Below are 27,889 nucleotides of genomic sequence, written 5' to 3' on the forward strand. Positions count from 1 at the left end.
TCCACCGAGGCAGAAAGAACACAGGAAGTACCATTTGTGTTTACTGCTGCCGGTGTAAGTTATTCGCATTATCACAACATGTGATAAATCTATTATATTCGAGATACCTTTCAGGGAGCACTAAGAGTAATCGAATTTATAGTGTTATAGGCATAGACATAAGTCAAATATCAATTAGAACCTTTTCTGTATCGAGTCCAAGAAATTCTGCGTGGTATGTGAAGTCTGACAGCCCTGTCGTGCATGTTCGAAATCGGTTCGATCGACTGGTCAGTAATTCGACAGGAAGTCCTGTACACAGACGGACCGATATGCCAATACAATCTGCCACAGAACATGTTCGAAATCGGTTCGATCGACTGGTCAGTAATTCGACAGGAAGTCCTGTACACAGACGGACCGATATGCCAATACAATCTGCCACAGAACAGTTTCCGGAAATTCTCCAGTATTTTAGAAACAAAGCACTAGAATAAAAATTAACTGCAAATAGGCAGCAAGATATTGTGTAAGATATCATAGTGTATATTAAGAATATTCAAAGCAAAAATAAATAAATCATTAATAAAACGTATTAATTTTTTACTTACTGAGTCATTCTGCTCAATTAGTGAAAAAAAATAGTAAAATTGTCAAAAACGATTGTTACAAAGAAAACCCTTCAAACGAACGAAGTTATTTCTGGTAATTAATAAATGGAATAATAGGTACTGGTAGTGATGAATATTATTTCGTATATAATATATATCTGCAGGGCAGAAAATATAAGTATAATAAATGTCTAGTCATAGGATCCTCTTAAATTTTCTCTACGAGGAGGCCTCCCATAACAATGTACTATAATGTCAACGACTTATAAGAGTGCATGTGTTTTTGTATTGTTAAGATTTTCCTACAAAGACTCACACTTCATAACTATTGGATAACGACCTCAGCATTCCGACATACTTTCATGACCTCTAACAACAGTTTCGCAGTTGTTGCAAATTTCTATAAAAACACTGCTCGATATTCAAACTGTCCTTCTCTATTTCCCAGGGTTACTTATTGTTTTCTTGCGTGCATGTGCAAATTAGAACTAGGAAGACTATGTAGGGTATAAATATAGAATATTACTACTAGCTTCTACCTTACATTTCTGCCACAAACATCCCATATCTGAAACGAGCAATACATATGGTAGCTGCGATGAATTTGTGGATATTTACCATGGTTGGTCTCACCTTCATCGTGACAACTGAGGTAAGAATAACACTTAACTTAATAGAAACCACACAACGATATTTTTGCAGAAGGATATTTGAGAAAGTACAACAAAATTCACACATGAATTTTCTCATTTGTCACTTTGAACCTACAATTTTAAGGCGATTGTTTTGTCCTCCATATTTATCGATAAATAATTAAAAGGAAAATGGAATATGAACCTTAACGAGTATTGTATTTTAAAAATAAGTTAGATATATTGGTAACATCATAAACAATGACGCGGTATTGCCTTTTTGTATAAATATATTTAAAACTTTTGAAACGTTTGTCACTTATTTCAACAATGAATTATGGTGAAATCTCAATTTTCATATTATGGTTTACTCTAGTAATGGGCAAAGTTGTTCTTTCCTCGGAACAGTTCCGACTGTTCCGGTTCCGGAAAAATACTATGTTCCAAACAACAGTTCCGAAATAACAGTTACAACTTTACAAGTAGTCTAGAGATGAGTCGGAATCGTTTATTGACTCTCGCTCCTTTTGAGGAGTTCAAAAGAGTACCCCCCCCCCTCTTCCCCAAGCAGCTTCCACATAGCGTTGGAGTATTCATCGCTCGGACTCCTCTTAAAATACGTTATCGGCATGACATAGCGCACATGCTTCTCAATAGATGACATTCCAACGCACATTCGAATCGGTTTTGGAAACTTGCTGTGTATGCGAGCAGAAGCTTCATGTTTAGTAACTAAACAGCTGTTGAATACAAGGTCAGAATGCAACACTTATAGTTTTGGTACATAGTCATAATGACACGGTAGCCAACTCAAAAATTTAACATAACATGTAAAACGTGTAGCATGTAATTTTTGTTCTCCGTGTTAAGTAGTAAAAAAAAAAAAAAACAAAATAAAACAAATCATTAATACTTTTTACTTTTCTTAATGCTTAGTTATAATAATAATTACATTATAATTTCATAAATAATAAAAAGATTTATATATTAGCAGTAGTGAAACCTGAAACCTCCCCACTGGCTTAGCAAAATGTTAGAAACGTATCTGTACCAATGTAATAATTTAAACTTCGCATCGCACCTCGCTCTGTGTCATTAGTGTCATTAATCATGACCACACTCCAAGCATTTCAATTTCCATGCTTCCCCATCCATCCACGTGAGAGTTTCAAGTTCCAACTTGTTCCAAGTACATCATAAAGAACAACGAGAACAGTGTAGCCGGAGCTGTCATGATTCAACGGAACGGGTTTCGACTGTTCTCTGTTGACTCGGAGTCGGAACATGCCTTGCGTAACGCAGTACTGCGGGCCCGCAACAGGTGTGCAAGTGAGCAGCTCGGAGTCGGAATAGTGTTATTTCGGAACAGGAGGTTCCGACCTACTGTTCATTTTTGCAACAGTTCCGAGACCGGAACAGTTCCAAAATAACTGTTGTGTCACTTAGCAGAAGGAAAAAAACACGGTTATTATCAGTGTCTATACTTGACAATTGCAATACAAGAAACTTTAGGCTTACTTAATTATACTTCACAAAGTAGTGGTCTGTAAAGTTTAATTTATTAAAATGATTTTTATATAGTATTTGAAGAAAAAGAATATTGTAGTAATTTCGAAACAACAAAAAACGAACACAGTATTTAATTTTACGTAGTAGGTACTAATTATTTTAAATAATAGACCCTATTCTTTCATTGTTCGCCAAGCATTATTATTTATTGGGGCTATTGGTACACAAATGTTGAAGAAAATATACTCCCAATTAATTACATGCAGTAGGACATTGTGAAGTTTTTACACTGAAATAATTTCCTTGCTGTATGTCAATATAAAGTAACATTAATATTAATAAATGATATAAATAAAGCTTAGAATTTAAATTCATATATAGTTTATTTAGAAAACGTTGAGAGCAAGTATCGACAAGTTGGAAGCGTTACTGAAAGAAATTAAAAGTGTAGTTCACAAGCTATGAAGCGACTATATTCTATTTATGTCAGGTTTAAAGATTTATTAATGTAAGTATATTAGCATAATACAGTGACGTGAGACGGAAAATTTGCCATTATATATTTTTCCAGAAAATTTTTCCGACTTGCAAATAGTTGCTTTCTTCGCTCCTTACAACCTCAAAAGCCTCACACGTATTCCTCACTATATTCTCATCACTTACCAGCTTATGAAATGAAAGTCGTAAGTCGTCTAATCTTTGATGGCTGTGTTAGTACAGACTCCAAAACAACGCCAAAGTCGAGTTCGTTTTGCCGTGAGAGTACTGGTTAACTTTACTAATCTGATCTAAACTGTCACAACACTATTACCTCTACATGGGTTGATCAAAATCTTTCATTTTAAAATAATTATCGTTAGGTGAGGAAAACATTATAACATTTGTTACATGATTCATAATTTCCCTTCGTTATCTGTGAACTCACTTTATTTATCATAACTCATTCACAGACAGCCAAATCAGTACCGTTACTGAAACAAAAGTTGATATGCTGTTGCATGTCTGTATAGCCCTGTCGCGTTCCCCTCCAAGGCGATTCACTCCCTCCAGGTAGAGGAATACAAAGTGCAAATCGCACAGAGACTACTGCACAATGTGCAGGGTTTTGACATGCCTGCTCTAGACTTATGCTATAGTAGGTTTTTCACTTGATTTTTATATTGATGTTATTTAGTTTTTCGATTTTGCCGAAATGGATATCGTAATGATGCCAAATGGAATGGAAAATACGCTCTCAGTGACAGGTTACCTTAAATTTTAGTTTATTCAGGCTTCTAGTATGTCTTGAAATACTTACTTTGCCCTGGACCGTAGATAAGAAAGGTAGGCCTATGATGATAGTTTCAAATGTCATCCGTCAGGTATATAAAAAACAAAGGTATTTGGGGCGGGTAAGTTGGTTAATAGTTTTCCCAGTGATCAAATCGTATCTCTAGAGTGTGTGCTACAATTCTGAGGTTATTGTCAATAATTCAAGTATTTTTACTCTCTCATGTGAGTCGTGTAGCGGGATCGAAGTTTCACTACAATTTCTTCACACGAAGGAGAAATATGGATCTTAAAAATATAACTGTAAATACCAAGACAAAATCGTTGAGCAGTTTCAACGAACACAATTACGAGACATAATGAAGGATGAAGTCCATGGCTGTGGTTCAACTGGTAGTTTGTAACTACATATCGAAACAAACCTTTTAAATTTCTGTCAAGGAAGTGGAAAGTTATCTCTCTTACTGAGGACTCATTGTGTGTCCCTTTTTCATGGTTGCCTTGCAAATTCTCAAGTCGTGACCTTGTGTCATGTTCACCGTATACAAGGTGGAAGTAATATAACTGTGAAGATTTTAATAGCTTATTCCTTAGATAGGGTACAAGAAAAAAAATATAATACCATATCATTTCAAAATTAATACTTTCTCAGAAAAAAAAATTAACCCTAAATGTTAATATTGATTTAATCAACAAGTACGATTGTGATTTTCACACGTATCATTAGAGAATATAAAAAGGAATAAATGATTTATTCCTTTGCAGTTTTTCAATAAAGTGGGCTGTTTTCTTTGAAATTAAATAAAAAGATTAACAAATATCGTTATTTCCTGCCATTAGGAAGTCTGAAAACCCTATTGCAATGAGTAAGGGAAGGAACTCAGCTGTTCAGACCGAGCGTTTGTGTGCTTTTGTACGTGAGCTGACGACGCGCTGTTGCCAAACTACTCAGAATTTCAGTCTAATTTTCTAGTGAACCATGCACTTAATTAAAAACGCATAACAAGTGTTTTATTTATTTAAATCTTTCTAGTACTCCCTTCAACCTGTACAATAACTCCAGACGTTAAAGTTAAATGTTGATTCCGACTGTGATGATGATGATGATGATGATTATTATTATTATTATTGTGATGATGGTGGTGGTGGTTGTGATGATGGTGTTTTAATCAAAGGTGAAGGTACAAAATCTACACAAATATTGACTCTTAATACCTTTATGAAAGTACTGTCGATATAGATGGAATGAATGAGTCATGTTAGTCGAATGGGTCAAGGTCATTTGTGGTAGTTCTCGATCGATAATCATTTATTTGATCCTTAAGAGGTGGGATATTAAATGAAGCTGTGAGATTCATATCCTTAGATTAATGTTGACTCTCTTATGATTGAAAGGGCTTCAAACAAAATTACGAACAAACTCTTTCTGATCTGATCAAGTCCCTTGGTTTGTAGATAATTCTGTTTTGCGATCAGCATCTCGATTACAGTAAGTCATGGTTTTACGGGAAAATATTTCGTAAGACCTCAAAGGCTTTGAAGGACGCATCAAGAAGACAAAATATACAGCTTGAAGGAAAGCACGAAATTCAGTGTATCGTGGTCATCTAACTAAAATCATCACAATGGATTACACTATGATTTCTAAGTAGAGTGTGTAATTTTCCTATCGGGACATAATTAATTAGTCTACTCATCTCCTTTTCACTGGTTTTGGATTAATATGTATAGGCTACTGGGCTTCATAACAATCATTCGAATTCTATAAATATCCGATGATTAAATCTAAGCTTACTCCCTTCACATAAAGTAGTAATTAATAAAACGGCCGTTTTTAACGTAGCCTAGATCCTGCATATTAAAGCAAAAATAATATTTTAGGTTCAAAATAATTATGTTGTGGAGGATTTTATATTTTTATTTGCGTCTAATAATATCAACACCTTAAATAAGGGCGTAATAACTATTTTATCTACCACTGAACATAGTCCAAGAAGAATTAACATAAGTGACAACTACAATGTCATTAAATATTCTATCTTTTGCAAGAAGATTTCTACATATTTACATGAAGGAGGACGTTCAGATTTTCACACGATTAGGTTTCCTATATGACACAGAACTGCCGGATAAGATCTTTATTTAAGCTAGTTATATTAGGGCTCAGGTCGGTATGCTTGAAACATCTGGCGATATTTCCATCATTAGTAGTCCCATTTCAAAGTTCAATTCTGTCCACCAGAAGACCCAATCTTCTGAGCCGGTATTTGATTATTCTCTTCTTGGATTCTTCTGTACGTTACAAAAATGGCAAATTAGATGCCTAATGATAATAAGTATTGTGTACACGACAGTTTAGACCTATTTATATGCTCATACTTTCTAACTTATATTATTCTTCCAATCTGTTTTTAATTTTTTTATAAAGTGTTCCAACTTTTCAAGTGTTATTAAGTCAATTCGATTTTTTGTGCTTTCTTTCTTTTTTTCTCTGTATTTTTACTACTGGGATTGACTCACAGTTCTTTGTAATGTTTAATGAATTGTTCTGTAATGTTATTTGTTCTTGCCTGTAGCGTTCGTTTTGTAGGAATTTTATACTCAAACGATTATTTTCCGTGTTGCATTTCTCCATGATTCTTTGTCCATTTGGTTTACAAATTATTTTTCCGTGTTTCTTTTCTTATGTTAATCTCTCTCAGTTATTTCTGTTTTATCTTGAAGGTATACTTTAAACGCTTTCTTTGTTTTAATTTATATCTTTTTCGTTTTCACTTCAAATTTTAAGATATTTTTATTTATTTTTCAAATATCTTTCTTTGCTGTCTTATGGATTGTGTCTGTGATATTATTTCACTCTATACCTATGTCACCGTTTTCTTCTAATGAAGATGTTTGTAATTGTTACCGGCTTCTACGTAAATTATGTTAATAGCTTAGGACAGCGACACATTTTAGCTGAACATGGGATACTCAGGAGAAGATGAGCCGAAGGAATGTGACCTTCATGACTGTGTGTGCTGATTATGATAAACATCACTCAGACAACCATCCCAGAGACCAGGTTATACGGAAAATATTAGGATAATCTATTAATTATTTCAATAATGTAATTATTAATAATTAGTTAATCTAGTAAAAATCATATTAATAGCTTAACTTCTCACTTCCTAAGCATAAGAGCAATGAGTAGCAAATGATGAAGTCTTGTTAAGTCTTGGTATATAAAAATGGAATAAATTGCATATTGTTCCCATTTGTCCTTCTACAGATTCCAAGATTTTCAAATCTGCTAGAAGATTAAAGATTCATTGTTCTCGAGTTCATTCTCAATCTTTTATTCCAGATTCTTCTACACCTAATTCTATAGATGATTTTTTCTCTAAACTAAGTACCTACAAGAAAAATGTTAATGTATTACGCCGAATACCTAAAGGCGCTAGATCTTCAGCTGCCAGTCGCTTGTCAACAAATTGATTTTTGTTTATCGCACAATACTACTATCTCCTGGCATGATTTATTTCTTTTCGCATATTTAGCTCTTCGAGTTCCTGATCGTTCTGGTAATAAATCTCTAATATCTAAAACCAAAGACAATGTGACAAACTTCCCATCCAATCCTCCTCATGTCAGGAATAGATCATATAAAGGTGATTCTCCTTCTAATCACATCCGTCGTGTAGAACAGAAAGTTTCGGAAGGAGATATCCGTGGCGCTGTTCGCTTCTTATCTTCGGATATGGGAGTTGCAGATCCAACAACTGCTACATATGATGTTTTAAAATCTAAACATCCACCTCCTTCCCTGACCTTCCTGATCCTACAGCACCTCGTCTATCAGTCACCAGCGAAGACGTCTTGAAATCTCTACAGAGCTTTCCACAAGGTTCCGCGGCTGGTATCGATGGTTTACGACCTCAACACCTTAAGGATCTGGTTTCTGTATCTGCAGGTGATTCCGGTAAACGGCTTCTTTCTTCGTTAACCGACCTTTGCAATTTTCTGTTACATGGCGACTTAGATCCTGGGATTTGTCCTGTATTTTACGGAGCTTTCCTTATTGCGATCAATAAGAAGGATGGTGGCATCAGACATATTGCCATTGGGAACACTTTCCGAAGATTGGTATCCAAAATAGCTTGTATTAGTGTCAAAGAAGAAATTAGTGCATATTTTAGACCGAATCAATTTGGCTTCGGTTCACCTCAGGGCTGTGAATGTATTATTCACTCATTGCGCTCATTCATTTCCGCCAATTCTAACTCTGATAAAATCGTTCTTAAGTTAGATTTCAGAAATGCCTTCAATTGTATTGAAAGAGATACCATGTTGCAAGCTGTCAAACTTAAAATTCCACAACTTTTCCCCTATTTCTGGCAATCATACAGACACCCTTCTACTTTATTTTTTGGTTCTGATACAATTATGTCTCAATCAGGTTGCCAACAAGGGGATCCAGCTGACCCTTTACTTTTTAGTCTAACAATTCATCCCCTTATTAAAGAACTTATTAGTGAACTCAACCTTTTTTACTTAGATGATGGTTGTTTAAGTGGAGCCCCTTCAGATGTTTTGCAAGATCTTAATAAAATCATTCAATTCGGTTCAACTATAGGGTTAGAACTTAATCCTGATAAATGTGAAATTTATTTTTGTTCTAAGTTTAATCAAGCTGTTTTCTCTTCTTTTCAAAAACTTGCTCCGGGTATTTTACTAATGTCAAAATCCACTTTAACGATTCTTGGATCTCCCGTCTTTTTGGAAGCTGCCGATCACATCGCTGAAGAAAAACTAATTTCTTTGCAATATTTCATCGATCGTTTAAAACTAATACATCCTTATATTTCTTATTATCTCCTTAAAAATTGTTTTCTAATCCCTAAGATGTCTTACTTTATGCGTACTACTCCTTTATGGCTTCTTCCAACTTTCCTACATAAAGCTGATGCTCTTTTACGATCCAGTTTGGAAATGATCCTCAATATAAATTTTTACCGATACTAGTTGGACTCAAGCCTCTCTCCCAATTAAATTTGGTGGTGTGGGCATTCGGAAACTTTCTGACGTTTGTATACCTGCTTTTCTTTCTTCTGCCTTTGGAGTTTTCCGTTGCATCAAATCGCTCTTTCCTTTATACAGTGATGCAGCTGAAATCTGCCATGTGCGTGATGCTCTGACAAGTTGGTATACTTCTTCACAAACCACTCATCCTCCTGCCCATCCTGAATTTCAAAAACAGTGGGACGTTATCTTTTCCCAAAAAATTTTAGATACACTCCTTTTTTCTTTCACATCCGAACAAGACATTGCACGTCTCCTAGCTCTTCAAGAGAGTGAGTCTGGAGCTTGGTTACACGCATTACCTTCTCCTCACATCGGCACCCTAATAGATAGTACATCCTTTAAAATCACAATAGCTTTACGCCTTGGTTGTAAACTCTGCCAGCCACACCAATGTATTTGCGGTGGAATTGCTGATATTTACGGTTATCATGCACTTAGCTGTGCGAGGAGCAAGGGTCGCATTCCCAGACATACATCACTCAATGATATCATTAAAAGATCTCTGACTTCTTGTGGCATCCCGTCTCTTTTGGAACCACCAGGTATTAGTCGCGCAGATGGTAAACGACCCGATGGTCTTACCTTAATTCCATGGTCTAGAGGAAAATCTTTAATTTGGGACTCCACTTGCGTTGACAGTCTAGCTCCATCTCAGTTGCCGAATACCTCCAGACACGCAGCATCTGCTGCTGAATTAGCCGTGAAAAAGAAAGTCAATAAATATGCTCATCTTTTAGACAATTATATCTTTGTCCCCTTTGCTGTGAGGACCTTCGGTCCTTGGAGTCATGACGCTAAAGTTTTGGTATCTCAAATCGGCCAAATTTTGATCTCCATTACTGGTGATCGCCGTTGCACTACTTATTTGCGTCAACGCTTAAGTATTGCTATTCAACGCGGAAATGCAATGAGCGTTTTGGGTACTCTTCCAGAGTCCAGCCCTTTGGACGAACTTTTTCTCCTGTAAAATTTTTTATATCTCTATGTAAATGTTTATATTTAGTGTAATTGTAACGGTGAAAATATTGTTAATCCAATAATTTTTTATTTATTATTTTTCATAAGTGTATATTATTTTTGGGAGTGTTTTTGTAAGTAATTTTAAGAGGTTGTTATTGATATGCTGATAAATTATTTGTAATGATATTTCATTCCACATTGTTATTCAATTGTTTTTATTAGTTTTATTCACTTATTTCTATTAGCTTTTCTCTGCAATTGTTTAATCCAAAGCCTCCTCAAATTGATGTACAGAAGCATTAAAATTTCCCTTTGTTCAGTGCAGTTATAAATTATTTTCTTTAATGTTATACATAATGATTAAAATAATATCTGAATTAGCTTCAGTTGCATAAGTCACATTCGTTACTCTAACAAGGAAATATTCAAACTTAATTCATAAATCAAACTTCTGAGTATAAAGTCATTATTTTCAGACTTTAAGCTGATTCTAGATAAAATACTGTTATATAAAATTAACAAGAATCGTAGAAATATTAGACCTTGTAACAACATGTAAGACTATTCCTTCAGTGCGAGTCACATCCGTTATCACACGTATTACTGTTAAATATAGCTACATCTAGATGTGTTATAGGCCTAAGTGAATATTTGAATATAATTTTAGGTGCAGCACTCTTTTATATATTAGATGCATACTTTATTAGGTTGACTTTTATTATTTTTATAATGATAATTTGTAAAAGTATCTGTGCAAATGTCACATCCGTTACTATAGAATGGCCGTTTTGTAGTATACACTCATTTAGAAGCAAATAGTTATTTTAACAACTTTGTAAATTTAGATCATGCAGATAAACGAAGGTTTATAAATATTGCCCAGCTTTCATTTCGGTAACCTTAATTCGCAAAAGTAACTATGCATTCGGATTGTTGGACATTCGGGAAATTTGACTGGGGAAAAAGGATTCGGAAAAAGGTACACTGACTTTCAAAGATATCTGACCTACAATTTTATGATCGTGTAAGCGAACTTTCCAACTACGGGATAAGTCAAAAGCAAACATATAAAAAATTGACAAACTTTGAAAGAGTTCTTCTAATTCTCAATAGGTGGCACCATTATTGGAGCCCGATAAAAAGTGTCGGGGAAAATGATTATGTAGATTAAGCATAAATTATTTTCATAATTGACAATATCAGCGGTTTCCAGCTAAACCCAGTGTTGGTTTACAATAAATAGAGTGGAATGAAAAACTGAATTCTATAATGCGGATATATTTCTCTACTATTGGCAACAGTGACTATTATCTTCGCCATTTATTTATAGAAATAGTAACTGAAGAATCCACACTTACACAACAAATTATCGATCACTATCGATTAGTAGAGTCAGATATCTTTGAACATCAGTGTACTAGGGAAAATGACTATTCTGGATATTAGAGTCGGGAAAGGGGATTCGAGAAAACGGCCGAGAACGCTCGTAGATACAGAATATGAACAAAATGTCCAATAATTTAAGGGAAATTGATATACATAGACAGAACACTTTTTACAAGGACGAAAAATTCTAAATTATGTTTTATTTAACGACGCTCGCAACTGCCGAGGTTATATCAGCGTCGCCAGTGTACCGGAATTCTTTCTCACAAGAGTTCTTTTACATGCCAGTAAATCTACTGACATGAGCCTGTCGCATTTAAGCACACTTAAATACTGTCGACCTTGGCCGGGACCGAACCCGCAACCTCGGGCACAAAGACCAGTATTCTACCAACTACGCCACCCAGGTCTACTACAAGGAGATGAAAACATTTCAGTGAAATACTTAAGATCATTTTATGAAGCATATTATATTTTCATACTATGTATGAAGAAAAGCAAATTATTACCTCTTAAGTTTACAATGTTATGAAACTGATTCACTTGTACGGAGTGCTATCAAGGCAGATTCTACATTCGCAAGCGTGTGCAAATGAACCTCTGTGATGCATGCTGACGGGTATAACATTTCATAGCAAGCAAGAGGTTAAAATAGCAACATCATGAGTTCATGACTCATAAAGAAAACTATATCGTAGGCTCCGAAAGGCCCAAGTCTGGCGGGATGATGAATATCGGCACTGTGTGACTACACTATAGGGATGTCAGTCAAATACCCCTTACTCATTTCTGTTAGAAGCTGAGTAAAAAGTTAAGGCCATAATGTAGTCGGAAGAAATGGAAGAATAGAGAAAATATATGTCTGCATCGAAATCAAAACCGCGACCTTTCGGTTTTCAGCTTAACTTAACTGCGACGCTACCCCGCGCCCCAAAATACAATTATTATTCCTAAATTTCTACGCTGTATCATTAATGAAAGACGAAGCATGGACATTCCAAATTCAACTATTGCTTTTAGTTATTATCCCTTTTCACCAGCGTGGGAACAAACAAATCACCACCATTTTCATCATGATCTACACTAACACGATAACCACCACCCCTGCCATCATCATCATCATCATCTGTTACACATATTAGGTTAATAAAATCTGTTCCGATTTCGTATTTGATGCCGGTCCTACTAACGTTTTATTGGCCTTCCAACATTACATTATCATTTTATCTTACGAAACAATTTTCACCTTATTTTGTTCTCTTCGTTAAACATGTCCAAGCATTTATTTCTAGAGCTCAGTATACGATTAGGTAGTTAGGTTTACTTCAGACCTAACCTAACCTATCAGTTGCGTTTTCTTATCGTTTCTCGTTTAGCCCTAAAGTCAGCACTCTGTTATCACCTTCAAAACCTCACTGCTTCGTAAAACTTCAAGACCACTTTAACGTTTCTCAGCACAGTTCATTTTATGTGCCTGTTCGTTCTTGAAAGCTGCTTAATTTGGCTAACTCGCATTTGATATTTCAGACAAATAATTTAAAGATAGAAGTAACGAAAAACTGGGTGCCCGGGCTAGAGATACCCCAAAATATACACATATATCTTAACATCCATAAGGTTTATTACATGTATTTTTCCTATATTTACGGAGTAACTCGAAAAGTTTCTATATACTGTAAGCCGGTACACTTCAATATGGGCACCATGATATCGAAACTATACGCAAGCTTTTGCCAAAAGTTTACCAGTATTTCAGGCGTTACTAGCGCAACTGCTTCAACTATACACTATTTCAGATCGTCCAAACCTCAAACAGAACATCTAAAAAAAAAGTCTAATACTGTTATATCTCGGGATCTAAGCGCCAAGGCAGTTGGGCCTCTTCTTCCGATAAAATTTTCCAAAAAATTCTCATTAAAAGTGGTGGTAACTCAACAGCTCTAATGACCTTGAAAGTGTGACAAAGCAAATGTAAGAGATATTTTCTACGCTGAGTTTTACCTTGATAAATTAAAATGAATAGTTCTCGCATTACAATCTGTTATTTATGTACAGGGACATCTTTTTATTTTTACTAACATTTTTAATATTAACTTGCCTATACCTCTGGATCAACGCCGTTTGCTACCCCCTTCCACGACTGGAGTTCGATGATACTGGCGTAATATACAAACAAATCACTTTACTAGGTATAGGCGGGAAGAAAAGTAGTTCATCCATTTACGTAAACTAGGAAATATTGCGCTTTTGAGTTTGATCATTTTCATTAGGTTTTTGTTTAATCAAAATACAGTACAGGATTAACAATAAGTGCTTTTACTCACGAACTGAGCTATCCATGTGGACGAATTTATTATGCAGTGTATATTATAATGTCTACAGCACATTAGCGTACAATATAGAGAATGAAGTTAAATTGAAAAATAATCATAACATGGATATTTAAACACATTTTTGAAAATGGTGGCCGTTCATTTCGATACAGGCTTCAGTTCTAATGTGCATATTATCGCACTATAGACTATTATACCTAATTCCAATTACCAGTTTCGTCTTTCGTACTAGAAACTCATGTTGAAATAATTCTGTACCTACTCTATAAAAGAGTACTTTACGTACTGTAAATTCGATCTTCATTTCTGCCCGATCCGAAAAGATAAAATTACTCAGACATGCTATCTACTGTCCGTCCAAGTGGTTATGTCGTAGGGTCGTAGAAAGGGAAGAAATCACGTGACAGTTAATTATTTAACGAGGCCCTTTTATTTAAGTTATTTTAAACAGTTGTATAATATTACGTAGATGTTCAATTCCTAACAGAAATTAATGTTCTCAGAAAGGAGCTAAGACAGCCCAGCCACTAGCTGGCGAATAAAAGCTGGTTGGGGGAAACCGAGATACGACGTAGGCCAATGGACGACAGTACCTGTGCGAAAATGATTCAATATTGAAAGTTCTTTCGTCACTGGAAAACGCGAACATATTTTTGGAACGTACTGTTTACTATGACCGTAAGGCTACTGTGACTGTATATGCGGCCTTGGATCTGTGTGGAGGACGGCTGAACTTCATTAGTAGAAGGGGTGGGAGTGAAGTACATTGAAAAACTCAGGTGCAATAAAAATTGAAGTAAAAATAAAATGATGTCCCTGTACAAGGGAGTATATGTCTAGCCCGCACACAATTTGGAGAAATAGCACATACGTAATGTAAAAAAAGTAATTTAGGACTTTAAGCTTATAGCTACTTGGGTAAAGTAATGAATCAGATTTATTTAATAAATGACAGAATGAATGCCGGACACTTCCAAATCAACACAGCCCTGAATGACATAACAAACAACATCAAATGGCCGAAATGTCAAGGACGGGCGTTGGATGACTAAATGAATGAATGAATGAATTAATTAATTAATTAATGATTAAATAAATAAATAAAAATGAATAAATAAATAAAGGAAGAAAGGAGGGAGGAAAGAAAGAAAGAAAGAAAGAATGAAAGAAAAATTCTTCCTTATAGCCTATGCCTATGTATAATGATAGGTCCAATAGCACTAGTTTGTATGAATTTAACATATTTTTATCTCTTTTAGTTTGATTTCAGCTGAATAAACTGGTCATATTATGTATAACGACTGTTTTATACGTATGTTGGAATAAAGACTGGCAAGATCGAATAGGATGTGGAACAGAATACGTATAATTATTGTGCTGTGCTAGTTAATTACGATAAAGACAGGGAACTCGGGAGCGCGGCAAGAAAACCTGTATGAACGCTGTTCTCGTCCACTAAAGAGTCCACAAAATTGAACCTCTATGAAAATAACAACATTTTTGGCTATTCCAGGTGTTGGGTTTAGGACTGGGCAAGAAGGTCTGTGGCTGCGGTCTGTCGTCTGGAGGACTGGATGTCTGTGGCTGCCAAAATGTTGTGGTACGTATGTCAACCCTCAGAATCTCCCTCTGTTATTAGCAAAGCTCGGAAGTTGGGGACTTGCGTCTTTGAACGTGGCTAAGCGACCGGACTTCAATGTCAACAAACTCCCGCTTCCAGCACGGAGGTACTGTCAGGTCTCCTATAAAAGTGGTTCCTGGCTGGAACAACATAATGATAATATTATGATAGGTTGAAACATCTAATTTTATAGCATATATATAAATAAACATGCAAAATACATCAAATTTACAGTTCTGCTCTGTACATTTCATTACAGTGTATGACTACATGCATTCGAAGATTTTCGAACCCATAAATTCTTCGTCTGTTAGTTAAACATGATTTGAAACGAAGGAAACTTATTTCCACGTCACATGAAGTGACGGGAGTAAACTTTAATTTTTTTATTTTATTTATTTTAACTAGCTACCTAGTGAGTACAAATTGCATTTATAAAATAAAAATGTTTCTAGCCACTACCGTAAGAGTCAGGCTCGTGTACGGTGTGGTCTTAGTGAATAATATAACATAAAATTTACAAGGACAGTTTACTAAATACAATAATTAACTTAATTCAAACTAATAAGTACAACACAAGAGCAAGAATAAAGAAGAAAGGGAAAACGAGAGAAAAATACACATTTAATATAAATTGACAATCCGACAGAAGCCAGTGATATTCAATAAAAACATGAATATAGTCGATAGAAATAAAAAGTAAAAAAAGTACATTTGTTACTATTATATATCATGGATAATTTTACAAAATTCTTTTTTAAAAGTTTCAATTTTAAAAAATTTCAAATTTGGAAAATGGTTTGAAATTTTATTGTAAAGTCTTGGGCCTAAATAAAATACTGAATATTTCACTGTCACTGTTTCCTGTTCGATTTTCAGCAGATCTCGTATCTGAGAAAGATAAGTATATCCTAAATTTTTCTCGCAAATAGTTTTCAATTAGTGTATCACTACTAGGGAAGGTCCCTCTACGACTTGATCCATGGCTATGGACAAATTCTCCATCAATTTAAAGGATTGCAATGTCTTTCAATGAATGCCCGTTTCCAGCTCTAGTTTATGTGTGGTACAACTTACAAGATATAAACTCTGCATTAGAAGAAAATAATGTATCTCCTCAGAATTCCTCCATGAAATTCTGTACCTAAAATTTAAGAAATGTATTTTCAAACTTCCATAACACCCATTCGAATAACACGTATTTTCTAATTCCTCAAACAGACCGTTTACCTGTAATTGTCTTAATGTCATTGGCTTCGACGTGACACAGTTTATTCGTTCGTCTTCTTGCCATTCGATGTGACCACTTTCTTAGTACAAACGACTGTCCCTGAGCACTAGCAGCGTGAGCTTTGTGTTCGTTATGCCTGTAACCTTACTCAAGCACACGACACACAAGTCCCCAAGATCCGAGCTTTGGTTATTAGCCCTAAAAGCTTGGTTTCCAGTATTATTGTACAATTTATTAGAGTAAATATATTTATTTAGTTTATTTTTTCTGTACATTATTGTTAATGTGTAGATCGGTGTTACATAATTGCCCACGATTATTTTTAAAATAATTTTATTTTATTCTAAAATTTATATAATAATGTCATAAAAATGTCAGTTCTGTGACGTTTCAGAACTGACAGTCACAGAACTGACAGAAACCGATTTTCAATTTGTTATCCCTTAAATCTCATATTGATTACTTGGAATTTAATATGTAACATAATGTTTAATAGACTGACAATACAAAATATACTGATTTAATACAATGTTACAAAATGTGCTAATATTAAATTCATAATATTAAATACAAATATTTACACACAGAATACTTAATAAATTTTACAGAAGAAAGAGTTCGAGGCTAGATTCAGGAAAAATACCTAAAACGCTCATTGTATTTCCCAATTGAATAGCAATACTTAAGCTTTGACGCAAATAAGTAGTGGAACGGCGATCACCAGTAATGGAGATCAAAATTTGGCCGATTTGAGATACCAAAACTTTAGCGTCATGACTCCAAGGACCGAAGGTCTCTACAGCAAAGGGGATAAAGATATAATTGTCTAAAAGATGAGCATATTTATTGACTTTTTTCTTCACGGCTAATTCAGCAGCAGATGCTGCGCGTCTGGAGGCAAGTGAGATGGAGCTGTCAACGTAAGTGGAGTACCAAATTAAAGACTTTCCTCTATACCATGGAATTAAGGAGTAAATGAGATGACTGAGGATATATTACATACTTTGACTCAAATTTGAAACATTTTTATTTACGAGACAAACGGCTTTAATAAATTAATAAAATTTATTTAGATAAGCGAAGACAATGAATGTATAGGCCTACATGTAATTAATGACACTGTTACAAAAATCGTGAATGTACTGTATGTAGTTTAGTTTCGATTGCTCACAATAAAATATAGAAGTAAATCGGGTAAAAGAAAATGCGTATTAATAATCGAGAGAAGTTGACGTTGCATATCTTCATTCTTAAGAGACCTTCCTCCCGAAAGAAAAATTGTAATGAAGAAATTGGACCTACCCAATGACAATGATGGTTCTCAGTGGACGGGTAGGAAAATAAAAATAACATTAAGAGAACGAGCTTTTAGTAGGTCTACATGGAAAGCGCATACATTAAGAGGCAGAGGCGTTAAGGGTTTTTGCAGATTACCCTGAAGCAAAATTTTGTGTTAATAACAGGAAATGCTTATCAATTTCGGAATGGACCAACGCTCTGATAATGTCCTCTAACATTGTTGCGGTTCGGGCAGATTCTGGTCGATGTTTTAACACAATCTGCTGCCATAATACTGACTGTTGCGAGAATGAAACCCTTGGCCAAGTGTTGGGCTTCTGCCGTAAAGAACAACTAAGGGTAAATACTCGTCATCATAAAATAAGACTAATGCTAACTTCTGCTTTGCTAGATCAAAAATGGCATATCTACGAAGAAGTACAATGCACCTCTTGAACAGGATCCATACGAAGAGTTGATATAGTCATTCATACTGAGAAATAGCAAAGTTTTAGTTATCGATCCTACAATTCGTTTCAAAACAACATTTGAGCAGGCAAAGGAATTTGACTTTGAAAATGAAAGTACGAGTATTTATGAACCACATATTCCTGACTTGAGCGTCCGTTACGGTGTACATTGTTCCTCCTAAAAACTGGTCAGTCGTGGGACTACTTGTTGGTAGTAGGGGTAGTATATCCAAATTTACATGGGGCATATTAAAAACTTTTGATATTAAACACCAAACTGTGGAAACAATTATCATAGGCATCACCAAAGATTCCTTGAGCAATTTTAATAAACACTTTTATTTTCAATCGGAATATTTTTATTTCATACACATTTTATTTGTTGTATATATGTAGGGTAAAGTTTGGTAATACTGTGATAGTTCTTTTTGAGAATTTATTACAATTTTACTGAGCGAGAGAAGGGCCGGTTTTACGTACAGCTTGTCCACGAACATTCCCTTAATACGTTGACGCAAAAAAAACCCTATCTTCCTCTCGCTCAGTAAAATTGCAATACATTCTCAAACAGAACTATCACAGTATTACTCGTATCAGAATATTATCAACCTTTACCCTACATAATATATTTCATTATTATAATAATACAGTGTATGTGGTTAATGTTTTATGGACATGATTCAAAACGTTAAGTTTCAATAGAAGTTTTTTTTTTTTTTTTTTCAAAATGTATATATCATTTACTATCTTGAAACTCTGATATTCTTTCGTGTACACCGAGCAGTGTCGAAGTTAGATATCTTTCCCCTGAGGGGAGATTGTACTACATAGGAAGAGAAGGTGGAATCGACAGTAAGGGAAACAGTGATTCAGATCTTACCTAACAGCAGGGACTACCACATCGCTTTTGATTTAGGACTTCGCGTCCAACCATTTTGTTCATTGACTTACTATTAACAGTAGTAGATGAAGGTAACACAGATGACATCGTTTCACATATTTTAAAGTCAATTGAGATTTTTTTTTAATAAATGCAGTAGATAAACTTTCCACTAACTCCTCAATACATGTTTATTTTTAAGAAAGGTAGACAGTATCTGTTGTTTTTCCACCTTACACTTAAATATTTGTATTGCGGACACTGTATAGGCATATGCTGTAATTATTTTAGCAAACTATTTGCTAAACAAAACTAACACTGAAAACTACGCAAATAAACACATAGCACATCAGATTTCATAACTGTAGACAAGACTGAATTGTAACTCTAGACAAGACAGAAAATTCAGACTGTTTAAATTTCAACCAATCATGATCGGTCAGCAGACTCAGCTATGCGAATTGTGTAACTAACCAGCCTAGCTTTCCTAAATCCCCTACATTGGGGGGGGGGAACTTCAAGAAAAAACGGCCTGAAAAACTACATAAAGAATTTATTTCAGTTACTGAACTCATATTAAATTTAAATATAATGTTGCGTAAATTACATTTTTTAATTAAATAAAGACTGAAATTTCTGGGAGAGTGGGAGACATCCTGTTATCCAGGTGGGACATCGACCCCTTCGAACTACGCCATGAATTCATCACTGACACCCAGTATTTAAGTAATGGAAATCGCAATGTTAAGATAGGAGTGAGTTTTGTGAAAATCATTTTAGAAGTGTACAACCATTTTGGACTACATATAGATACACATATTCTCATTCTGTCGACCATTTTACAATATTTATTTCCCTTTTGTCATCTTCAGAGTTGCCCAGCAATATCACAGACATCAGAATGTGACCGATACTGAGAAGCAAGACAACTCTGGGTCAATTATGCATATCTATGCACCTACCACTAGATTAAATGAATTAATTTCCTTTTCGTAAATCACACATAAAATTAAATTAACCTCTTCCCTTACTATATATTTTACCAGTTTTGTGAAAAAAAGTGTCATATTTTTTTATTTTCGTAAAGAGGTCATTTAATATTGCAGAATCACTGTACATCACTAATTTTCTTACATACCTAAAAAATCACTATGAAATAGACATACATTCATACATGAATTATTATCCAGAGTTATCTCGTGCACCTTGATTCCAACTCTGGTAGTTGTCCCACTTTGATTTTCTCCGGAACTATTTACCAACTTATGTTTTTCTTATGGATTAATTTATGAGGTACAATACCAGTGCTGTTATCAAGGCGTTAAATGTTGCTTGTCGTGTGATATACTCGAAAGCAGGGTATTACGCACAGTGGCACATTGCATTCCGGACAGTAGTATCTGCTCTCCTATATGAGAGCGTTTTGGGAAGAATGGTGTAGCAGTCATTGAATATTTGTACCAGTACATCTGTTCTTTAGGTTTGTGAATAATGTTCTGCAGTATCACTGTGCCCAAAAATACACGTATTTCAGAGTCTGTAGTAGGCTGCCACGAATTATTTTCAGCAATCTGTGAACACTTATTAGCATGCCGAATCGTCTCCTCGAATATAATGTTGATGAGGTCATTATTAAAGAATAATTAAAAAAATTGAGAATCATCGTTATCAGAAACAATGTTAAAATTTCAGGGAATGGGGACATCGGAGGTGCAGAAGAAATGGTGCCAAATGTCTTCTATTCAAACCACTGTCGAAAAGACGCGACATCAACTGATCTGGATTTGTTTGTTGGTCTACAACTTCGTCTTCTGATACCGATGTTTCATTTCCTAAGATTCTACAGGAATATATTCCTGATCAAAAGTTTCGGAATCACAAACTTGATCCATCTTTACACAAAAGAGCATAAAAAACACTAAACACAAACAGAAACCGCCAAAACTAACTAGCATCTACTCACTACTGTGTGTGAATGCTATATGAGCATAGAATTCCACTCGCAAAGAAGAATTACAAAAAACACCACCAGATATAGCAATATCACTAACTCCTGTAGCCATCTAGTGAGGGAAAGGTTAATGAAAGAATGGAAACGTATATACTCGGGATATAATCCTTAGCAGCGAAAATGGGACTCAAACGAGTTAACTCGAGTTAATAAATTTTGACACAAGTTGGCAACCTGAGTTAACTCGGGTTAATCAGGGAAGTGGTTAATAACTTATATTATTTACAGACATCAGAATGTGGCCGATGCTGACACGCAAGACAACTCATGGGCCAATGATACATATCAATGCACCTACCACTAGATTAAAGGAATAAATTTCCTTTCCGTAAATCACACATAAAATTAAAAGAATAATTTATATTATTTACAGGTGCGACCGCCGAAAACTCACAAGCTTCTCTTACCAAGTACGAGTGAAGTGGTAAACAGCATCATCAATGGCATCCAGAAACTGAGTGCGACGACGACGACGACCACGCAAGGAACCGAGAGCAGCAGTGTAAGTTGTTGTAGGGATGCAGCTGATCTGTTTATCAGGTGATTCAATATATGCCTAATAAACACATTAAGTATTAAACTGTAGCATATCAAGGGCAATTTTATTTCCGTCCTGTACTTCCTTCCAAACATCGTCATCATTACTATATGCCAGCCTGGCTCCGATTACCGACGGCAGGAGTCTGAACTACTGAGCTCATTGCATGTTTCCTATTTGTAGCGATAGCAGCGACCTCATCTCCAATCGATAATGAGAAGTTGGTGGGTCTATACTACTACCATCACTCTTACAACCAACATTACCAACAAAAATATATTACATCACCACCAATACCACTGTTATTATTAACATGACCACCGATTACAGATTAATCATCATCAATTCAGAGAACACTACATCATCGCTACTATCACCACACAAATGACAACCAATAACGTACCGGTATTCATAAACACAACCATCACTATTACCAGCAACATGACCACCAAAACATACACATCACCACCACCGCTAGTACCATTGACATGACCACCAATAACAGATTCATTACTATACGGATTTTTATGCTCTAAAAATGAGAGTTTAGGTGCTTAAATTAGGCTCAATAGTACTAAATAGTCTGTAAAATATACCTAAAATCACAATTCATCATAAATTATCTTACTTAGAATTAATAAATATTTCTTATAAACGCTAGTTGAATATTATATATATATATATATATATATATATATATATATATATATATATATATATATATGATGTTAAAAATAACGTTTACAACGTTTCAGGGATAATAGAGGACCAATTGTCGTTTTAGAGGTGGTGTTCAAACTGCCGTCCATTGAAGGCATTGCACAACTGGTATCTTCGTACTATATAGTGACTGCAACGCTCAAAAAGGCTAGCATTGTCTCTAATAACATGTGCGGCTTCAACAACTCGAGCAACTAAGTCTTCTGCCGTATCGATCGGTGTCTCATACACAAAACGTTTCACGTCTCCCCACAAAAAGAAATCCGGTGGGGTTAGATACGGTGATCGAGGTGGCCACGGTACCGGCCCACACTTGCCAATCCAACGATCGGGGAATGTAGCATTTAGGTGGTTCCTGATACGACGATTAAAGTGTGGAGGGGCACCGTCATACTGAAACCATATTCGTACTCTGATGTTCAAGGAATATTTTCTAAAAGTTCTCGTAGGACGTCGCGTAGGAAAACAAAACAATTACCATCACGGAGACTGTTAGGCAACAGATAAGGCCCTACAAGATGGTCGTGCACAAACAGAACTAACCAGTGTGTGTTGTGACGAAAGTCAAGTCATCTATCCTTCAGGCCATCTAGCGGCAAAACGGCGCATCTGCTAAACTTTTGTCACTTAAAACAGACGTTCGTTTTTACCTCCTCTATCATCCCTGAATCGTTGTAAACGTTATTTTAACACCCTGTATAAATTAAAAATATTGTTCTTTATAAATTACCTTAAACAGTATAGAGTTAGGCCTATACTAAAATGGAATAGAAATGCACAGTTATGATGAAAACTTAAAGCATTGTTTATTCCTCAATTTTACATTAAGTTTCATTCATTTTAACCGCATGTACTTTTCATAATTTACACTCGTAATATACAACCAGTAAACTTTTCCAAAACTTCGAGAGACAATTTACACTGTTTGTCTATTAGCACAAGTTTGTAAGCAGTAAATGAACGTTCAATTTCTACTGATGTTGCGGGATAATACTTCAGTTTTGAAAATGTTTGAATCGGAAAGTCATTTTGTTACACTTCTCCGAAAAAAAAAAAAAAAAAACTTTTATTACTGCATTGAGATGGAAAAGCTCAGGGTTCTAATTGAGAACATAATCTTCATACATTATGGCGCAACGCACCACAAATACATCCCTGTAAAACAAATTAATTACAAGGATCTTTGGTAATCGTGCCATCAGTAGGCATTTTCCAAAGATTTGGCCTCTACGATCTCCAGATCTCAATCCGGCCGAATTTTGATTGCGGGCTTACATTAAACAACGAGTTTTTGAGGCACACTCAATAACCGTACAGCAACTGAAAGATACTATCTCGAAAGAAACTCTGAAAATTCCAAGACATTACCTGCGAAATATTATGCAGTGACCTAGTGTCACAGAAAGAATGGTGCATACTGAAAAAGATAATGGTGGACATAGCTATCTCCAGTTCTTATAAAATCCAAATTTCATTGTTTGCCCAACACAATGATGGTTATTGTTTCTTCTGCCTCAAATATGATAATATACTGTCACAGTGGCTCAGTGCTCGCGCACTAGGCTTATGTGTTAGGGAGTCCGGTTTCAAATCCCGGTTGAACCACCCTAAATTTATAACTTATGTTGGGCAAACCCGTGGTCAAGGCAACACAGGGGTTTTTCCGGGTACTCCGGTTTTCCTGTGACATCCAATAATTTTCCATTATCATCATCACCATCAAAATCATCATTATTCATTACTAGTATGATGTGGATCAACGCCTTTGGTATACTCTGGATTACAGGGTTGTTTCCGATCTCTGATAACGAATTTGAATGGCGTCATATGCGTCAGGAATCACATCTACAGGTGAATTGCGGCAAGAGGTGACAGACCAGTAGTGAGTGATTTCATAATCAGAGTGCACGGTGTATCACAGTAGCAATGCCCAAAAAAATCGAACCTTTTTGGGAGGGGTACATAACAACCCTTTCCGATGCCAAGTACAGTTACGTGAAAATCATAGGAGCTTGAAAAAAACGTGGTTTCGTTATTTCCAAGAAAGGCATCTTGTGTGTACCTAATAAGACTGGCAAAGCTCGGATGGGATTAATTCCAGAGTGGAAAAAGCGAGCAAATCCACCCCCGTCACAAGTCGCCGCACCCCACGAGATGATACAAATTAATTCCATTTGAGCATTACCAATCTTAATAAGTACGCAGAAGATGCCTTTCTTGTAAATAACGATACCTCGTTTATTGCAGGATTCTTTTATTTTCACTTAACTGTACTTGGCATCGGAAAGGGTCGTAATGTACCCCTCCCAAAAAGGCTCGATTTTCTTGGAAACTTCTGCTGTGAGTCGCCGTGCACTCTGACTATGAGATCACTCACTACTGTCTGTCACCTAGCGCCACAGTTCAGCTGTCGTGTGACTCCTGACGTACATGATGTCATTCAAATTCGTTATCAGAGATCGGAAACAACCCTGTATTTCTGACGAACTAAATTATCTTCCTTTTGTCGGCAGTAGTCAGATCTATGAGCCATGCTCGAATTGCCAGGGCGAATAACGGCAAATTAAGACCCTCGCATTGGACAAAAAATACTGCATGTATACATATAATTATAAATTTATTTATGTCTGAGGAAAAATATCAAGAAATGTCGACTTAATTCGAAAACAGCTGTAATGAATCAGATTTTTTTTTCTGAACAAAAATATTTGTTATCAAATCGCCAGAATTGATTGCCTTGTAATTCTTATTCTCCTATTTCTTCTTCTTCTTTAGCATAATCATCATGTCATCAATATCACCTTCTTGATGGTTGTCACCATCATATTCTTCTTCTTCTTCTTTTCTTCTTCAAGGACTGGACTTTTATTTCATTTCGTCCTCATTTCGTTACGATTTTGAACTTACATTAGACATTTACAAGCAACGTAACTTCGTGATCTTAGTGTCAGTATGGAACAAGATCACTTTTGAGTTACAGGAATTAGAATGGTTTATATAATTTAAATATTTATTACCTTTTCAGGAACTACCGACCTCTGTTGTGAATTCTATTCCTTTATCCTGCCAGAACCAAGAAATATCGAATAGCGCTGAGGATGTAGAAATTCCATATCCTTACTACTCACAGACCCAGCAAGCTTCCACATACTCCGAGTCTTACGAAAACGACGAGGAAGAAGATAGTTACTTCTACTCCAACTACAAGGTCCCTGCTGTCCCTGCAGATGCTGTGTCCCTGGCACTCGCATACGAGCTCGCCAAGCGTTCAGGAACAGCTATAAAGGAGGAAGGTTTAAATTTTGGACCTCGGACAATTCCTAGAGAAGAAGCCATTGTTAAAGTAACCAAGGAAATTCCTGAAGACCGTCTTTATAGCATCAACAAACAAATCTTCGAGCTCAAATACCCATCGGCAACGCGAGTGGTTTCACCACAAGAAGAAGCCGAAGAAGCTCTTCTTGCGGCCCAGGAGGAGGAATACGAGATGCAGATAAACGCCGGTGGCGCAACCAATTACTTGAGCTACGCAGACTTGGGCTACGTCCCAGAAACACGACAGAAGACACAAAATTTTGTTGTAGGGACCGGCAACGCATATTCTAATGAAGTCATTTCCAGCGCGGTATCGCAATCTAACAGGCCTGCTTGTTCAACAGGAGGCAGTTCATTGTACAGCACGCAGACGGTGGAGGAAGACTACACGGATGAAGAGATGGTAACGAGCAGTGAAGAAACAGAAGAGAAAATCTACCCTGTGTTCAGACTGAAGAAACCGAGCTACGGGTTCCTCAGAAAAGTCATTCCCACCAAGAACTGTGACATATGCTGAATACCATGTATGAAGACATGAAATAGACGTTCAGGAATGTTACATAATCCATTACTGTTGGAAATTGCATCAAGAGTTAAGATAGAAGATCTGGTCCTTCTTTATAAAAAATAAAGTTACAATTTAATCATTCAATTGCGTTGTGGAACATAAATATTACGTTTTCCTTTCTGCTATTAGTCACGATATAAGGATATACAGCGGTCTTTGTTCCATTACGAGTGCTTTATTAAGATATTTGTTCGTGTAATATTTTTTTGAGTGTCAAATAAGTTTAAGAAATTAGGCTGATATGCTTAGTCCTATTCTAAAACAATCTCTGTGCAAAATGAAGCAATTTATATTGACTTAATAGTAGTGAGTAATAATGATGTTTAACTTTTTTATTATTCATTTGCACAGAAAATATTTTGTTATGTCTTTTGTTTTATAACCCTTGTTGCATACTCATAATTATAACTGATAAGAAGCTAGTGTTGCTATACCCATGGTTTTATAATTTTCCTATGAAATAACATCCAGCCTACTAATGAAAGTACTGCATATGTTTTGAAACTCTGTATTTGAAAGCCAAGTCACCGTCTTAGTAAAATACAACATCAGAAGTCATATTTAAAATATTTTGTTTCTTATAGGATGGAGTTACTTTTGATGGGTTTCCTTTCAAGTACATTATTCGTGTCAATATATTTGTAGATATTATTAATTATGCAACTCATAAGTGGCTGATAATAACCTCGTTTCACAGGATAATTATATTTGGTGCTCGTCTCCAGAAAAATGTCTATAAATAGTTTTATAATGACATGAATTTCTTGGTTAAAATTATTTTTCCATTCTCTAGGACTCTTTTCTATGTAAATGTGAAGTGTTGTTATTGGAGAGATGGATTGTATAAAATTATATATAACCAAATTTGACGGAATTTGGAAGGAACTTCAAAATATGTTTTACTTAAAGAAAAGTAGTACTAGCAAGAAAAGAAAATAAGAAAAAGAAAAATATTCTCTTCAAAACTCGGAGACAATGAGATGTTGACTGCCTAAGTCAAAGATAACGAATTGAAGTCATGGCAACAAGTTCCTTCAAATATCTATGTCATTCTGATAATAATTATTATATTGTTTGTTAGAAAGGACATAACATTATGAAAGCAATTTCTACCTTAAAAGTTCATGTCAAATGAAAGTGTCTCAAATGTCGAAAAAGTTTGAGATAATTTTCAAACCCTGCATATAAAGGTTTTGTTCTTATTGATTGTTACTTTGTTTTGTTCTCTGTTATTACTGGGTTTGTAAAATTTGTTAACACTTTAATAAATATAATTTACTACAATAGCATATTGTTGTTCTTTTCTTACTGTTTACTGAAACGTAAATTGAAATTTACAGATTTTCCAAAATAAGTACGAATAGTAGAAGGTTGTCATGTTACTTTGTGTTAAGTTACTTTACGACTCTAAATTCCATATGTCATCATCCGGAGTTATTTTGTACAGTGATTTCTGTACAGCTAAATTCGCGCTCTCACAAAATAAAATATTAGTTTTAAAATTGTAGGGTTCA

General features: G+C 35.4%; 1 protein-coding gene and 1 long non-coding RNA gene across 2 annotated transcripts in view; one reads left to right on the forward strand and one right to left on the reverse strand.

Moving 5' to 3' along the window:
• LOC138711562 (uncharacterized) overlaps positions 1 to 27,889 on the reverse strand; it is a 394,119-nt gene that overhangs the window by 21,375 nt on the left and 344,855 nt on the right. The window lies entirely within an intron of this gene.
• LOC138711840 (uncharacterized) lies at positions 1,145 to 27,659 on the forward strand. Its single transcript, XM_069843100.1, has 4 exons — positions 1,145 to 1,242; positions 15,257 to 15,343; positions 21,608 to 21,736; positions 25,518 to 27,659. Exons 1-4 carry the CDS (start codon positions 1,177 to 1,179, stop codon positions 26,322 to 26,324), a joined length of 1,089 nt encoding a protein of 362 aa, XP_069699201.1. The 5' UTR covers positions 1,145 to 1,176; the 3' UTR covers positions 26,325 to 27,659.

The sequence above is a fragment of the Periplaneta americana genome, chromosome 13 (genome assembly GCF_040183065.1).
Source record: "Periplaneta americana isolate PAMFEO1 chromosome 13, P.americana_PAMFEO1_priV1, whole genome shotgun sequence".
Classification (NCBI taxonomy): Eukaryota; Metazoa; Arthropoda; class Insecta; order Blattodea; family Blattidae; genus Periplaneta; species Periplaneta americana.

What these genes read in the sequence shown, in the direction of transcription:
- LOC138711840 (XM_069843100.1), top strand. Translation starts at nt 1,177, where the DNA reads ATGGTAGCTGCGATGAATTTGTGGATATTTACCATGGTTGGTCTCACC. An exon ending in CCTTCATCGTGACAACTGAG is followed by an intron (nt 1,243 to 15,256) that starts GTAAGAATAACA and finishes TGGCTATTCCAG; the next exon opens with GTGTTGGGTTTAGGACTGGG. An exon ending in GTGGCTGCCAAAATGTTGTG is followed by an intron (nt 15,344 to 21,607) that starts GTACGTATGTCA and finishes TATTATTTACAG; the next exon opens with GTGCGACCGCCGAAAACTCA.